Below are 17,903 nucleotides of genomic sequence, written 5' to 3' on the forward strand. Positions count from 1 at the left end.
CAGACAGTCCCATAAATCCCCCCTCTGGGCTGTGCAGGTCGAGGATGGCTCTATATACAAGGGACTTTCTGTATACTGTGACTGTACTATGGAGAGCCTCCAGTCCTCCCAGCATCATAGAATCCAGTCGGCGGTGCAGACTGTCGCTTCCTTTCCTCTGCTCTTACGGACACCGGCTCTCGCTGGTGGAGGAAGGCGGAAGCAGCAGGGCGGAAACCGGGATCAGCTGATCGAGCTGTCCCCTGGTAGTGCCGGGGAGAGGAAGCCGAGGCTGGCAGGCAGCTGGCGGGGGAGGGCCGGGGACTGGATGGAGGAAGCCTCTCCTGAGGAGCGCTGTACTACAAGGTGCACCTAGAGGTGCAGGGAGGGGAGGCGCACCACCGGCCACACGGGGGCACTGTTGTCAGTACACGGCGGAGCAGTAGGGGGGCTTTTGTTCAGCCAAGAGGAGCTGATAAATCCCCTCAGGGGGCCTGACACCGTCTTCTCCAGCCGGCGGCGGCGGCTCCATCGCTGCTCCTCCACACCAGCGGCAGGCAGGAGACAAAGGAGCCCGGCGAGAACAAAGGGAGACGGGGACGCTTTCCCAGAGGCTCCAGTGACAGCAGGCTGGGTGACAGTCGGGAAGAAGCAAGAACTGACCTCAGCAGCCATTTCTGGGGCTCAAAAAAACAAGTTTTTTTTTTTCTATCAAGATGTAAAAATTGTCTTTTTTTTCAGGAATGTAAACAATTTGGCACTTTTTTTCGGAGTCTTTACGACCTTTTCTGCACCGTAGCAGCGGCAGGAAGTTAGTATTTGTACGAGAACATGCCGATCGTGGGCTATACGACGGCCGCCATGTCTGTTACGCTTAAGCTTGTCTTCATTCTCGCGTTTTGTTCAGAAATCGTCTTGTCGCTTCAGCGCGTTTTGTTATAAGTCAGCGGATCGGCCGATGGGGAAAGACTGGGGAGCAGGAAAAGCACAAAAGTCGTAGAAACCTTTTTTGGGGGGGGGGGACGGGGACGGAAAAAGTGACAGTTGGCGTTTTTCTAAGCAAATTTCTACTACCGTTTGCGTAAGAACATGGCAATTTCTTAAAATAAGAGGCCAGCAGCGTCCCGATCGCAGAGACAATATATATTTTTTTTATGAAACGCATTTTTCGGCTTTTATTCCCCGCTTCGTGAGCTCGCAGAAACTCCACCCGCCCCCTTCTAGTCTAGACCGTTGGATGTAATGGAACTCATGTTTGCGGAGTGGGAGGACGGCGAGAGGTTTTCTTTCGAGGACTCGGATCGCTTTGAGGAGGACTCCTTATGTTCTTTTATCTCAGAGGCCGAAAGTCTCTGCCAGAACTGGAGAGGATGGCGGAAACAGTCAGCAGGGCCAAACTCCCCGACTGTCAAAATGAAAGGTGAGTCCTGCCTTATCAGTATCTTATTATGGAATGTGCTGGATGGGGGGGAGTTTAGCAAAAACTTCTTGTTGCCAATGGCAACCAATCAGATTCAAGCTTTTATTCTACTAGAAGAGGTTTGAAAGTATAAGAAGTGATGTGATTGGTTGGTGTGGACGACCCTGACACTTCTTAGACCTGCTTCTATGCCCAGTGTGTCCCCAGACTGGCCGCTCTTCTGCAATGGGATTACTGAGGGGTGATGGTGAGTTTTGTAGCATTTCCTCTGCTTGTTGCTGCAGTTTGGCATCACTTTACTCTGTTGTCCCTTCAGCACCTTTATTGTAAGGTTGCAAGTGATGAGCTGATTTATTAGCTTGTTGTACCGTCTCTGTACACAGGGAGGACACTTGTTTATTCCCAGTCGGGATTTTTTTACACATGTTATTTAGTTATTTTATTTGGCTTTTCTTCCTGAAACAAAGTTTCCCCCCCCCCCCTTCTTTTTTTCTTTTTTGCACATGTTGCAAGAACTTTGTTTGTCCTGTGTCATTCCTGGTTTATTTACACAGGTGATTTTCACGCATGCGTTGTAACATGGGCAGAACTCGCATGTGAATAGAATGCATTACTTTCAATTTACATGAGCGATTTAATTTTTCTTTTCCCTTGCTTGGATCGATAGTGTGGGATTGAAAAATCGTAACCTGTCCTGTTTTTGGGCAATGCTTTTATCAGCAATCCCCAATTATTAGTGTAAAAAAAAAAAAATCACGCGAGTGTGATGCGTTTTTTTTTTTCATTTTAACTATTGGAACAATCTGTGTTTTTTTTATTTTTTTTTTCTATTGAGTTATTTATTTTTAAATTGCATGAAGAGCGGTGCAATGCGTTTAAAGTTGATACACATTACTGAAAAATCGCCCATTTACAAATGTGATATCAGTCCAGTTTTTTTTTTCCGCCCATGTAGATAAAATCTGAGGCCGCTCTCTCACAAGCGTTTGCAAAAACGCTGTGTTTTCAAACGCGTTCAATAGCGATTTTTTTTTTTTATTTTATTTTATTTTATTTTTTTTTAATGCACCCCATCATTGCAAAGGCTGATGAGGTACATTTTGAAATCGCCGAAATGCATAAAATAAAGCAGACGCGTTCGGAACACTCGGCTGAGAAGCCCTATTGAAATCAATGGAGGCGTTTTACAGCGCTTTTACGATTGTTTCAACCACCGCGCTAAACTCTCATGTGGGGGTGGCCTGAGTGTACTAGAGAAGGAGCTTCTTCATAGGCTGCTCAGCATTATGTAAGTGGGCATATACATCACTAGTGGGACGGAAGAGGGATTGGTGGGGTGTAAGCCCCCAGACTCGGCCCAGAACAAGGGGCTCCAAGTCCTTCCACTTAGTTGGTCGATAGAGATGAATGTGTGCAGTAGAGGGAGTGGAGGTGCTCCGCCCGGGTCTTGCCATGTATTGGGGGTCTTGCTCCCATTGACCCAGTAACAGTGATGTATACAAGCCATGCTCTCCTTTCTTGCCGAATATGACATTGTGATTGCCGCAGGGGGCGCTTCATACATAAAGCATTCAGCAGTCTTTTCAATGTTATCTAATTGCTAACTCTTGCCCGCCGTGTACAGAACTCCGCCCCTAATACTCTACAATCCAATCACAACTTGCGATCCGTATTGTTCTGCACAATCTCGCCCCGTATCATTTTGTGATGGCGAAGCCTCTGATGTTGTAGTAAATCTGTAGCCTTCTGTGATTCCAGTATTGTCAGGTACCTTTCCAAAGGACTCAGTCTCTGGACAGAACCCGAACAGCGCCAAAGGGACCCCATTAACTATATTGGGGTCCGTCCAGTTTCCAACCTGCTTTTGGACAGAAGAAGCACTACATGTGGTGCTTTTTCTTTTCCGTAATTTTGCGCCGGAGCCTCCGACTGGAGGTTCTAATGCAGATGTGAAAGCGGCGTGACTTCGTGGATCTGTACGTATTTTTGGAAGATGTGTCTTTTGAGAGTATCGTGAGAAATGCATTCGCTAATTCTAAAACTTTGTTGCAAGAGAAAGTAAGTGAACCCTTTCACACTATTCTGATTTCTACACTGATTAAAATAATGCAGTGTGATTTGTTATTTAAAAGTTTTTCGGGACATGAAGGAAAGAAAAGTTTTAAAATTGAATACTAATCTATTCCAGTGGCTCCCTGTCCACCGATATCCATCGTACCCGGAAGAAGTGGTGGGCAGTCATGTGGCCACGCGCCCAGTCACAGGCTTCAGTGGCTATGAAAGAATGCCCGCTGAAGCTTGTGATTGGGTGACCAGTCATATACGCACAGTGAACGGGACATGACCACCCCGCGTTTCTTCCCGATTCCGTGCGACGGGCATCAGCGCTGCAGCGGTGGACGGAGAGCTGCCCAGATAGGTGGGGATTCAATTTTTCTTCATTTTCATCCTTTTTCATGTCCTGGAAAACTCTGTTTAAGGCCGGCTTCACACGGACTTATTTGCACGCGCAATACGCAGTTAATAGAACTCGTTCGTTTCAGTTGGTTCGTTCACATGTACGCGTTTTTGGCAGCACAAATAAAGATAGAGCGTGTTCTACACATTTGCGCACCAAAGGTCCCCATAGAAGTCAATGGGGGGTGCGCAAATGCGCGTGGAATACGCAAGGAGTTGCGTGAAACGCTGTGTAATTGCCCAGGAAAAAGAATACAACTGGAACTGATTACTCATTTCAAGCGGTGCGTTTGTTTGCCGCACGCCAATGTACATGTCTTGCGGGCAGAAAAAGGGCAGTAAGATATGCCGATACGTGTGCAAAAAAGCCTCATTCATAGTTCAACAAAAACTGCGTGTACGCAATTGTGGTTACGCCCATATCAAGTATGCCTTTGTCACAATTCTACTAGTAGACAAACACTAAAATGATGATACACAAGTCATATCATTTATTGAGCATACTGAAAATCTTTATAGTGCAAGCAGAAAAAGTAAGTGCCCCCCTGAGTCTAATAACCTGTTCATCCTCTCTTAGCACTAAGTGTTTCCTATAGCTACAAATAAAGGACCTTTGACACGGCCAGATGAGGAGGAACAAACCTCCGTTCACCTGATCATCGCCCCTTGTGAGGGTGATCAGCCGACAAAATAGTGACCGCTTGGTTGTTGGCTTACTGCGTCTTATATGTGGCACTAAAAGTCATCTGTTGTTGGTGGCACGCCACCATATGTGAAAGAGGGAGTGCTGCAGGCAACAAGGGATCTGTATGTACTGGAAGGGTAATACTAACGATTGCTCAGCACATACATATAGATAGAGCTGAACGAGCAACGATCGGCACTCCTTCTGGCAGACAGTCTTCCGCCGTAATGGTGGAACCACATTAAAGGTTTGTCAAAAAGAAAAAAATTCCATACTCCCCTATTCCTCTACAGACAGACTCCTTACCACATCTTCTCCTCACTGAACTTCTCCAGCCCTACTTGTCAGCTCCCCGCAAGCCGGCTTGTTATGGAGGCTGCATTCCTCGCATTCTCCTTCCTGCAGGTCAGTGAGGGTCACGTCCCTGTGATATAGCATTCACTGACTAGGAAGGAATGCTGATCTATTGCAGAAACAGCGGGCATGTGCAGTCTCTGCAATAGCTCGGCACTCCCTGCAAGGCTTGAACTAGTGACGTAGCGTACATTGCCGGGCTGGAAGGAGACTGCCTGTGAATGTATGTAACGTCACAGGAAGCAGAGAAATCAGTAGACTGACGAGGAAGGAATATTGAATTTCGGTATTGAACCCGCAACCTTCAGGTTCTGAGCGAGAATAGCTAATACGGACAGTTGGAAGAAAAAGTAAGTAAACCCTTTCTAATGGTTGTGATTTCTGTACTGATTATAATATTATGGTGTGATTGTTATTTAAATGAGTTTTCCGTGACATGGAAAAAAAATGTAAAGGCTTAAAATGAAGAAAAATGGAATACTCCCCTATCCTGGCGTCTCGTGGTCTACAGCTGCAGCCCCGGTGCCCGCCCCCCAGATCACATGACCACTCACCCGTCACAGGCTTCAGTAGCTATGAAAGAATTCCCGCTGTGACTGGGTGCACAATGATCGGCACATGACTGCCCGCCGCTTCTTCTCCATCATAGCATTGTGTGTTTGCAAATTTTTTTTTTTTTGGACTGCAGTTACATTGTACGGACTCTAATTGTGACTTGGGTAATAATAAAATCTGATTTGTTGTTAATCAGTGCAGAAATCCAGGTAATTCCAAATGGTTCACTTTTCTTCTGACTGAATACTGTTGATAAAAGGCATTGCAATGAGAATAAAGGTAAACCCAGGACAGAAAATTAGACTTTTAGAGTCAATTCACCCTAGTAGCCAAAATAATATAAAGGGAGATTTCTTAAGACGGTTTTTTTAAACTGCAGTATCCATATGCCCTTCACAGAATAGAACGACTCCCTAAAACTAAATTATATTCAAATGAGGGTTACAAAACATAAACTTACATACAGAGTCTAGGTCACCTGCTTGAATTGATCATTAAAGGGGTTTTCAAGGGAGAAGACAACTGATGACCTACCCTTAGGCCTTATGTCCACTTGCCTGCACAGATACCACTGCTGAATCCCACAGTGGTATGGGTGCGTGCCCGCGGACATGGAGAGGAAAAGAATGTTTCGTACCTCTCCGGATCCAGTGCGGATCTCCTCGGAGCCGGATGGATCTTCTTCAGCATGACTGATGCGTCCAGGGACATCGAGTGACGCGTCACATGCGCAATGCTCGCTATTTTGTTTTTGAATCCCTTGCTTTCCCTCGGATCTGCTGCACATCCACAGTGACAGCTGTGGGTGTGCCATGGTGGGGACGGCTTCTATCGATTTCAATGAAAGACGTTGCTGTGGGACTCACAGGAAAATGGAGCATGCCACGACTACTTCTCGTGCGTGCGACCCCCACACGCCGAAAAAAAAAAAATCACCTCCTTATTCAAATCAACTCAAGCTGTACCTGCAGTTACAAGAGCTGGCCACTACATGGGAGGTCGTTGCGGCGACTTCTGCTCCAAATACACAAAGGTCGGTGTGGAAGCCCTCTGCGCCAACCTTCTTATAGTGGCCGACGCTTTCAACTGCAGGCATGGCTCCCATTGACTTCACTTGATTCCACTACATGGAGGTCGGCACAGAGGCTTCCTTATAGTGGCTGGCACTCACAGCATGCGTCCGCTCAGCTGATCGGTTGGGATCCCGAGCAACAGACCCCGGCCGATCAACTAATGCTGGACATTTAGATGCTATCAGACAGAATTTAAAGAAAATTGTGATTCTTGAACCTCCAACACACACAGTTTGATTGACAATTCTCCCAGTGTATAAACTCGCGCAAGAAGAATTGTCAATCACTCTATATGGGCCGGGTAGGCAGGACCCACAGGATTTCCCAATTCGTCTTGTCAGCATATAGGCCACCTTCACCAGTATCATAGAATCCTAGAATGGTAGAGTTGGAAAGGACCTCCATGGTCATCGGGTCCAACCCCCTGCTCAATGCAGGATCACTAAATCATCCCAGATAGATGCCTGTCCAGCCTTTGTAGACTTCCATTGAAGAACTCACCACCTCCAATGGCAACATGTTCTACTCATTGATCACCCTCACTGTCTCTAATATCTAACTTGTGTCTCTTCCCTTTCAGTTTCATCCCATTGCTTCTAGTCTTTCCTTGTGCAAATGCGAATAGGGCTGAACCCTCTGCACTGTGACAGCCCTTCAGATATTTGTAGACAGCTATTAAGTCTCCTCTCAGCCTTCTTTTTTGCAAGCTAAACATTCCCTGATCCTTTAACCGTTCTTCATAGGACGTGATTTGCAGACCGCTCACCATCTTGGTAACTTTTCTCTGAACTTCCTCCAGATTGTCTGTCTTTTTTAAAGTGGGGTGTCCAGAGCTGGACACAGTAATCCAGATGGGGTCTGACTAAGGAAGAGTAGTGGGGGATAATTACCTCATCACCTCTAGACTCTATGCTTCTCTTAATACATCCCAGAATTGTGTTTGTCTTTTTGGCTGCTGCATCACATTGTTGACTCATGTTCAGTCTATGATCTATTAGTATACCCAAGTCTTTTTCACATGTGCTGCTGCTTAGCCCAATTCCTCCCATTCTGTATGTGCTTTTTTTCATTTTTCTTGCCCAGATGTAGGACTTTGCATTTCTTCTTGTTAAATACCATTCTGTTAGTCGCCGCCCACTATTCAAGCTTTTTTAGATCTTTTTGAATATTCTCTCTCTTCCCTAGTGTTAGCTAGCCCTCCTAGCTTTGTGTCATCGGCAAATTTGATCAGTTTCCCGTCAATTCCCTCCTCCAGATCACTTATAAAAATGTTGGACAACACTGGGCCTAGGACAGAGCCTTGTGGTACGCCATTTGTTCTAATTGGATGTGCAGCCTATCTTCAGCTCTCCTTTTCTGAAAGCGATTTTATATTCTGGAGATTGACAAATGGCACCAGCGGGTCTGTTATCATGGTTAGACTCCTCCAATTTCTATGAGAAGGTGACTGCCGAAAGTAAGGTTTGTGGCTTTTTTCTGCCAGCGGTCTCTGGACACTTTTGGCAGTCAGAAATACAAATAAAACCTAAATTGCAAAATGTAAAAAATCCTACCAAATCCCTATACCTTTTATGAAAGTAGTCACCCAAAACATTGTCAAATTGTTGCTCAGCACTTTATTCACAAAGATACCTTCATGCAATTTTGCGTCAAAGTGTAGGTCTTCATAAAAACTTGTGGCTAAAGACGCGACCCAAGCAGAAAATTGGATACAACACACATCCTAAAAGTAAGTTCATACGTACCACTTATGCCTATGTCTACATGCATATATTTTCATAAAATCACCAGCGCTGCAAGACCAAAAATTAGGTTTTAGGGTATCTTTATACAAGAGAGTTTTTGGAGGAACACCACAATTAAATTTCATAATTTCACATCTATTGCCGCCTGCATACGGGGAGCCTTTGGGTATGTGCAGTACAGATTAAAAAAAACAACCACCTAGCGATGACGTAGAATCCGCAACCTTTCCACCATGCCATTGCGAAAGGGCGGAGGATCGGACGGCTTCCATGGGCTTCAACGGAATCCGTCCGTGCGGATCCGCACAGATGCTGCTCGTGCTGCAATTTCGGCTTCTCTAGAGGAAATCGCTTTCTGCCATAGCATGCTATGGGTGGTATTTGCTGCAGAATCCGGAGGCGGACGCCAGCTCCAGATTCCGCAATGCAAATCCACCCGTGCGCAGGCAGCCTATAAGAGCTTGTGCTCTCACAATTGTTGAAACGGAGGCCACTTAATATTTGGCTGTCATCCACAAATGTGTTAAAAATATCCAGTAGACTGAATATCACACAGTTACTATGCAGCCGTAATATACATTTTTTGAGAGTATACAGCATGCCATGAATAAAGATAGCATCTTATCATTTGAACACACAATAGCCGTTGTGCAACTTTGCATCATACTGTGATTATCAGCAAAAAAATTGCACAAAATTTCACCTTTTGTGACTAAAATGCAAACTCAAGTAGACCTGTTATGCAAAGAAATACTGCAAAAGCTGTAAAATGTAAGGAGCTCATACAACCATGTATGTCTACAGTCATTGGTGCTTGTGTCAAAGAAATGCCAAAACCACAGGTATCCCCCAACCAATTTTTGCATGCAAATTAATTAGGGAGCTCCCTTTTGTCCAGTTGTGGCCATCCCCGGCAACATTGTTTCCACCACTGTCTGGAAGATCCAGCCCCCCAGCCCTTAACCTAACAAAGGCCCGGAGCCTTCTACTGGTAATCTCTGTTGGGGCATACTCTAGGTATTCCTAGTGCATTTTAAGCTGGGCTGTCACGGCCATGTGAGCCGGAACACAGCAAGTACACAATGATTTACGTATTTAGTATGTGGGGATTGGTGGCAGCTATTATTGTATCTTGACGCCACCAGGAAGTCCTGGTGGAGATAAGTGTCTGCCTGGTGATGCCCCCTGAAGCTCATTGGCTGCAGAGAAGGCTCGGCTCCAGGTCCTGGCAGGTAAGTATAATTATCCCTTCCCTGTGAATAGTGGTTTATGCTCCTGTTTTGTCATCCCTGGTCATGTAATCCCCGCTGCTGGTCTCCCCTTCCGCCTCCCTGTGTGTTAATGGTGCTCTCCACGGCCGCCTTCCCACCTCTTAATAGTGCTCTATGGCTCTTAATAGTGGTGGCCATGGCCGGCTCCCCGCCTGTTAATGGTGCTCTCCGCAGCAGCATCTCCCCTCCCACCTCCCCGGGATCTGCAGCAAAACGGCAGCAAAATGTGAACAGGACCAACAAGACAGCGATGGTCCTTGTTGGGCGCTATGGGCCAACTTCTACGATATTTGGCGACCAATCCCCTTTAAGCAGGGCTCACATGGGTGGGTTTATATTGTGGATCTCGCGATCACTATTTGCGCAGACAATCTGCAGTAAAACGTGAGCATTGAAAGGCATGCATGTTTGATTTTGTGTGTGTGAACTGTGGATATCAATTGGGGATTCCGCGAGCGGAAGAAAACTCGCTGCATACTGTACTCCACCGTGGACAGCCTCCATTGATGTCAATGGAGGCCTCCAACCCGCAGCCCATATGCGATTAATATTGCACATAAACAAAAAAACCCTATACTGTGCATAGCGGTGTTCGAGCCTCCGCGGTCATCCATAGTAGAGTTCAAGCAGGTATGCAGGGTGGCAGCCGGGATCCGCTGTGGGCCTCCCGCATGAGGTGGGCTACAATTATTGTTCTATACAAGTAGAGGAAGAAAATATAGAAACGTAGAGATCAACAAAATTTGGTTCAAAAGTGAGCGAACCTAAAATAAAGCTCTCCAAGCCAGCGATGGGGTCGGCGCTGATGGTGTGGTTAGACCTGTTGGTGAGTCACGGGGTGCTGAGGAGGGCTATCCCCAGGTAACCTCTCCTCCAACTCCCCAGGAATGCCCTGACTGAAGTGCTCGGCCACGGACCGCCCTTCACTTCACTTTTTTGGCAGAAGAAAACCCTGCAATTGGTACGCCTTGGAAATAAACAATCTGGATTTGTGACTTGGCAGGAAACCTCATGAAAACGCTCCCAAATCTCGCTCCCTTCCTCCACAGGGTTTCTCGGTGCACTATGACTCGTTGTCTCGTTGCCAGTATGTGTCTATGTAGACCGGATCAAGCAGCGTGTTCTGTACGGGCCCTTGTCCTCCTATTCTAGTGTGACAGATAACTCACCTTCACACTGGCGACTGAGAAGGCAGAATTAGGAAACCAATCGTCTTCAATGGTTTCCTTCACATTTGCGATGTTTTCACTCATGCGATGTTAAGAGAAAAAAAAAGTCATATCGTTTTGTGTTTTGCCTTTTTTTTTAAATCTCCCATGTTTCCCTATGGAACTTTCTTTTATTGCATCGCAAAGCACGAATTTGCAACTTTCATGTGTTTTTAACATTAGAAAGTCCAATTGACTGTAGCACTAAGAAATTGCGTGCGAAAATCTCAAGTGGTTGCAGTGTTTTTGTGAGAAATGGCGCTGATGCTCAAATCGCGATTTTGCTGCGATTTTTCTCACGGCCATATCGTTATGGCCCCTGTGCAACTAGCCTCAGGCCGACTGCACCACAAATTTATGCATCCTGTCAATAGGCATTTCTTTGATTGGCAAATGTATCATTAAATCGGGATGTAACAGGACACAGAAATGAAATGATGATTTCTCTTTTTTTCTGTCTTTTTTTTTTTTTAAGATGAGATTCTGCCGTTTTGTGAGATTTAGGGCGCCTACCCACTTGGGATTTTTTTTTTTTTTTTCCCTCCTGTGATGTTTTGCGTTTTTTCTCAAGAGCAATTAGTATAGAATGTGTTCTTGTCCATCTGGGGTTTTTTTTCCGTTTCGTGGGGTTTTTTCACATAGGAACTGTCAGTTGCATATGTCTCCTTATTTTTCTCTTAATGCACCCATGATTGTCAATGGAGGGGCGCAAAAAACGCCGCGGAAAACGCACAAAAAACGTGCGAAACTGCCTCGTTTTTCACGCGCGAAAATCAGCAATGCAAGTGGGTAGGCGCCCTTAGAAGTAATTTTCAAGAGTATAGTCATCACATTGCATCTTGTTCTAAACCTTTCAACAGGATGCAAAGATGCGGTGTGAACTGTGTACAAGCCCTGGTCAGTAAAGCACGATCAAGAGACAGAAGCACTTTAAAGAGACTCCGTCACCATGTTTTTGCACCCCTCTCTGAGGCCGCCATGAAGTAGTGATGGGCTTGCTGATTGCAGTGATATGCCTGCTGTGGGGATCTGTGCAGTAGTTTTGGAGAAACTTGCATTTTATCAGTAGCGGCACAGCAGAGAGGAGTACCGAAAGTAGTCCTGGGAATTCCTGAGCTGCAGCTAGCTACAGCTTCACCTGACCAGTGGCCCTGTGCTCTCTATAGGATGCAGTTACCTGCTGAAGGAGTGCGCTGACAGCTGAAGACTTCGGAGGTAGCGCTTTATCTTCTGAAATCGGGGCTGGGTGCGCAGTTGATTTTGAGTCAAAAATCTGCAATGATTGTTAAGATTTTGACTCTGCTGCAGATCCGTGACCCCACACAAGTAATGGGAAGTCTCACCCAGAGCAAGAATCTATAAAAGCAGGTGTGTAAGTCTAGCGAATAGAAGGAACATAGGAAATAATGGAAGATGTTATGGAGCAAATGAGATGAACACCCAGAGGGAACGAGTTAGATTATCAGGCCGGCTGCACACGCACGGATATGTACTGTGGAATCTGTAGTCGGCGTCCGCACGGAGGATCCGCAGCAAATACAGTTCAAAACCTGCTAAGGGAAACCACTTTTTTCTTCACACTCGCAGGAATTGTAGGAAAAATCTCAGCATGTTCTATATTTTGTGTACGGAATCCGCCCGGACGGCATCCAATGTGGTCAATGGAAGCTGCACGACCTGTAGCCCATCTGCAATTGACATTGCAGATAATGCAGGTACGCCTAGCAATGGCACAGGAAATACAAATATTAAAAAACAAAAAACAAAAAAAAAAAAACTGTGACCGGTGAGCGTCCATGGTCATCTGCAGTGAAGAACTGACAGGTACACAGGGTCGCCGGCCGGGTCAGAGCCAGATTCTGCTGAGGGCACCCGCATACAGAAATGCTCAAATAGTTGGATAGGCAAAGAAAAAGTGCAGGTGCAGAAATCGCTGTAATTACAGCAAAATAAACATTCTAAGTAACAAAGAAAATGCTTAAAATGGCATACCAAATTAAAAAAAACAAGACATCTAGCTCGGTAGGTACCTCCGGCTGGTGGTCATGTGATTTGTAGATGTGTTTAATAAACGTGTCCATTATTTTCTTATGGCCGGGCACACATGACTTTAAACCCTGTTTTGAGTCACGCAGAGTTACACCACTCTGAAGCCGGCGGTGAGCTGGTTTGTCGCCGTGGATGGCAGTGATTTTTGGACTGCGCATGACAGCGTATCTCAGGCGTGCCGTCACACTCAGTCTATCTGTGGCTTTAAAAACACCCCACGAGGCACGATTGTAGCACCAAACCACTTCTGCGCAGTCTTCACCGTGGAAGCAGCACGCTGCGCTTTCCAAAGTCCTGAACAGTCAGCAGCAGCCGCGTGACATGGGCAAAATCCTCAGCAAGGTCATACCTAGATTACCAGCCGCCCCGTGCCGTCCCTGTGCCACAGACTGCGGCCCTCCGGCACTATACCTTGTAGGCATCAGGGACCCCCAGCCTCAGCGGGGCAGCGTGCGCTGTTCTCTAGTAGCTCCAGGGGTTATTGTGCGGCGGCCGTGTACTCCCAATAGTAGAACACCTTGCTCTGAATCCAAGATTAATGCGCTGCACGTTAACCCCTTAAGGACCAGACACTTCTGCCTTCTGCTCCGGCTGGATTGCAGGAGCAGCTGCTTTAATCCCTCGCTGTACTTCTGCTATCGGACGGGATTAAAGCCCAAGACTAACCGTTGTAAATTTACCGCTCTTGATCCTTAAAGGGTTAATGAAGAACCGAATCACTTGTGTAGAAATGATTTATGGGGAACTTGCACGCTTTTATAATGCCTGAAAGCTATAAAGATCCAGGGGAAGGAAGCCCTAATAAAGAATAGGGGACACGGTTGGGGCTCATTCACATCGACGTTCTCTTTCCGTGTTTAACAGATAGCAAAATAGTCTTAGGGTGACCGCCCACTACAGTTCTTTTTCACTCGCGAATATGAATTGCGGATTCCGAGAGACGAAGAAAAATTGCAGCATGCTCTATTTTACAGTGGAATCTGCACATTGATGTCGGTAGAGTAGAGATGAGCGAGCGTACTCGTAAGTACAGATACTCGAGCGAGTATCGTCCTTACCGAGTACCTGCCTGCTTGCCCGCAAAGATTCGGGTGCCAGCGGGGGGGGGGGGAGCGCTGTTGGGGGAGAGAGAGCTCTCCCAACCCCCACCCCGCACACACACACTCTCCCTCGCCGTCCCCCGCGGGCACCCGAATTTTTGCGGGTGAGCAGGCAGGTACTCAAAAAGGACAATACTCGCTCATCTCTACAGTAGAGGCGTCCAACAATACTCAATTAAAAAAAACTGTACTACGCATGACTGACTGTGAGGGTCCGTGGTCATATGCAATACAGTAAATTACCGTGCGCAGGGTGACTGGCCTGGTTCACACTTGTAAATTGCTGCAGGCCTCCCGCGTGCAGAATCTGACCCGCTCGTGTGAGCCCGGCCTTAAAATGGAACCAATATTTTCTGCGTTATTTTTATTTATTTATTTTTTAATAATTGATTCAGTATACAGTTCTGTTAAAATAAATAAATAAAAATGGACCATTTCTTTCAGTTGTTACGTTTTTTTTCTGTTTACATCTTTTTTTAATGGCGCAGTTTTGTCACCCATTGACTATAATGTAAACAAAAAAAGGGAGAGGGTCTTTTTTACATTTGCTTTTCTTTTTCAGCGTGGCTTCACACGAGCGTGTTTTTGTGCGTACATAGGCTGTACATATAAGCCCTTCCCTGAAAAACAAGAATTTTAGTGTAAAAAAAAAAAGCTTACCTGTCCGCCGCTACCGTGTTCCCCACGGGGATGAATAACACATCTGCTGCAATCAGAAACAGCTGTCTATGATTGGCTGAGCTCCTTAGCCAATCACAGGCAGCTCTTGCTGAATGACTGACAGCCGAGAGCTGCCTGTGATTGGCTGAGGCGCTCAGCCAATCAAAAGCAGCTTTTTCAGCAGGCGGGGATTCAAGACAATGCGTGCATTCCCTAAGGTGCACGCATGTCCTATCTTTGCAGGCACACGCCTGTAAAGCATGGACATGTGCACACACAATAGTGAATGCATTGGTTCTAACAGAAGCGTGTTTCGTGCGCGCCTATGCACGCACAAAAACACGGTCGTGTGATGCCACGCTTAGGCAAAAAATAAGTTCTGCTTAAAAAAAAAGGGGGGGAAAAATGGGGGAGGAGCAATGAAACGGAATTGAACGGAGCATAGATGGCTGAAGCTGAGACAATCACATTGAAATCAATGGGAAGAAAAATGGAACCATTCTTTTTTTTTTTATTTTTTTTTTTTATTTTATTTTGCCGCTCCTCAGATGGAACAAACAAATCCCTGGGAATCTATGATGGTTGGAGTTCTGGGGGCCGAGACCTGCGTTCACTCTAGAACACTGGAACATGATTGTGTCACTGGCCTAAGAAGAAAGTGCTGCGTATAACATATTCATGGTAGAGCACCTGTGAAGCAGTTACTTTTCCTATGGGGATTTAAGGGGGGATTCCAGGACTTTTTACGTTTTTTTTTTCTATTGATGACCGTCGGGTACCTGGCGCTCGTGTGCCCGCTGATCAGCTGATTCCCAGGGCTGCCGTCACTGTGGTCTGCACAGAAAGCACTGACCATAGCACAGTGACAGGGCTGTGGAGTCAGTAAGCCAAACCTCAAACTCCAACTCCACGGCCCTGCAGGGAACATGCACTTAACTATTGATTTATGCTAAGTTTATTGAAAGTTTAGGCTTGCTTTTACTTAATGCAGTCCTCCTGTTCTGACTAGTACCGTAGTTGTGTGATAAGGAGCAGGCATTCGCGTTGCCCAGCGCTGCCTTTCTCTGGTCTGTAGGGGAGGAGCTTCACTACTGAGCATGTGCAAACATCGCAGTGCACATTCATCACAATTAAGTCTTGAAGCAACAGCATAAGGATACATAGTCTAATGCAGCCGAAAGGCAAGAAATGATTTTCAAACAGTGAAGAAAGGAGAAACTTCGGATCCCTGTCATGCGAATGTGGCATGTAAAAGGCTGACAGAGAGAGGGGGCTCCCTCTGTCACCTATTGAACCCCCATGATATCCCAATGGCCTGCTATGGCTCCCAGAATCTTGAATATAGCCTTCGGGTCTGCCAGCCACAGTGGCCTGTGAGGCTAAGCCTCTGGCTGAGCTTTTTATGCTTTCTAATAGACTGCTATATTGAAGTATAGTAGTGTATTACAAAAATGAGAAAATATGGTGATATTCAAGCCCTCTCGTGGGTCAGCAATAAAAAGTTAAACTGTAGAGGAAAAAAATGGTTAAAAAGATGTAGAAATGTCAAAACCCCACTTTTCCCCATTTACTTTGCAAAAAATGTAAATCTGGCATCGCCACGTCCGCAATGACCCAGAGAAAACAGTGCATTTATTTAATGTGCACACCGTGAAAAAATAAAAAGCTAATTTTGCCTATGTCACTTAAAAAAAAAAAGGAATAGAAATCAATCAAAATGTTGTATTGATCAATAAACTGTGCCATTAAAAAGTACAACTCTTCCCGCAAAAAAATCTTACACAACACTATTAGAAAAAAATAAAATTAGGGGTCTTTGAATGCAGAGATTTAAAATAAAAAAAATAAAATGATTTCTTTAAAAAGTGTGGAAAAAAAAAAAATGGCAAAAAATCAGATTATTTTAGTATTGACATAATCGTACTGGCCTGCAGAAATAATTCATATTATACTGCATGGTAAATTCTGTGAAAAATAAGCATGTTAGAATTGCAGATTTTGTTCATCTTGCCTCTAGAAAAAGATGAAATGTTAAAGGTTCCCAAAAATTCGATAACTGAAGTCCAGTTCATCCCACAAGAAAACAAGCCCCCACAGAGCTCCGTTGATGGAAAAATAAAAATGCTCTGGCTTTTGGGATGCGGCAACACAAAAGCAAATCTTTAAGAAGTATAAAATAAAAATGTTGTGTACAAAAAAATGGCAAAATGTAGAAAAATATTGTTATCACGTTATTTTGCATGCTGAACACCGTAAAAATGAAAACCCAAAAGTAAATAAAGAAATCCCCACCCCCACCCCCAAATCTTCCCTTAAAAAAAATAAATGGTTTTACATTATGTTATATGTACCCTGAAGTGATGTCATTAAAATACAATGTGGCCCACAAAAAACAAGTCCTCGCGTGGCTTGGAACATGAATGTTATGGCTCTAGGAATGTGGTGCTGAAAAAAACTGCAAACTTAGTTGGTCTTTAGGCCGCTTTCACATGGTCGGCAAAATTGTGCAAATGTGTTTTTTTTTTTTTTTCTTGAGATGCAACAGTGCTACAAATCACATGTATGTGCGGCCCATGCTTTCTAGTGGGTTAATTCACATTACAGATGTTTTGTCTGATGCGATGTTGTGAGAGAAAAAAAATCGCAGCATGTTGTATACTGCCGCACTTTGCAATGTTTTGTAGTCCATGTTTCCTTATGGAGCCTCCTTGTTTATTGCATCTCACGAACTAGCGATCTTCGTGTGATGCGATGAGTTTCCCTACCACTAAAATAAGCCACAGCTGCATTGCCAGTTAAAATAAGAGAAATACATTACTTAACAGCCTCGGTCCGGGTCCTCCCGCTGCTCTCCAGAGGTCTGCTGGGCATCTTGCAGTTCTCGTTCGCTCACAGAAGATCCCTTCCTGGTTGCGGAATTCAAAAATTCCGCCTCCAGGAAGCGATGGCTGCGATTGGCTAAGTAGCACTGGATGAACCAATCACAGAAAATGGCCATATACTTACTAAGGAGGGCAAATAGCTGCATCCTCATCATGCAGCTGGCAGACTACCAAATGAGGGAGTAAATTACACCTGTGAGGGACACCGATGAGACAGTCACTCATATTTTTAGTAGCATAGGGACTCCCTACAGGCAAGGAACCTTGACGCAGTTAGTGAGCTGATGTATCTTGGCCAAAATCCAACTAATGCCTTTCATTTATTATCTATTATTTACATGCAGTGTGGCTTTAAAACGCCAGGGGAAGCCCAGGGTAGCAGTACCAATGTAGTTCACTGTTTGAAGTGCAGGGCAACCCGCCGAACTATTATTGCGTTAATAGCTTGCTGGTTTTGCATGATGC

At 45.3% G+C, this 17,903-nt stretch overlaps 1 protein-coding gene across 1 annotated transcript in view; it reads left to right on the forward strand.

Moving 5' to 3' along the window:
• Window positions 1-219: 219 nt before the first annotated feature.
• Window positions 220-17,903, forward strand: part of ZSWIM8 (zinc finger SWIM-type containing 8) — an 86,559-nt gene continuing 68,875 nt past the window's right edge. The window contains exon 1 of the mRNA XM_066600512.1: window positions 220-1,399. Coding sequence (XP_066456609.1) covers window positions 1,222-1,399 — 178 coding nt within the window. The 5' untranslated portion in view covers window positions 220-1,221. The remainder of the gene's footprint in view (window positions 1,400-17,903) is intronic.

Source organism: Eleutherodactylus coqui, chromosome 4 (assembly GCF_035609145.1).
Source record: "Eleutherodactylus coqui strain aEleCoq1 chromosome 4, aEleCoq1.hap1, whole genome shotgun sequence".
NCBI lineage: Eukaryota > Metazoa > Chordata > Amphibia > Anura > Eleutherodactylidae > Eleutherodactylus > Eleutherodactylus coqui.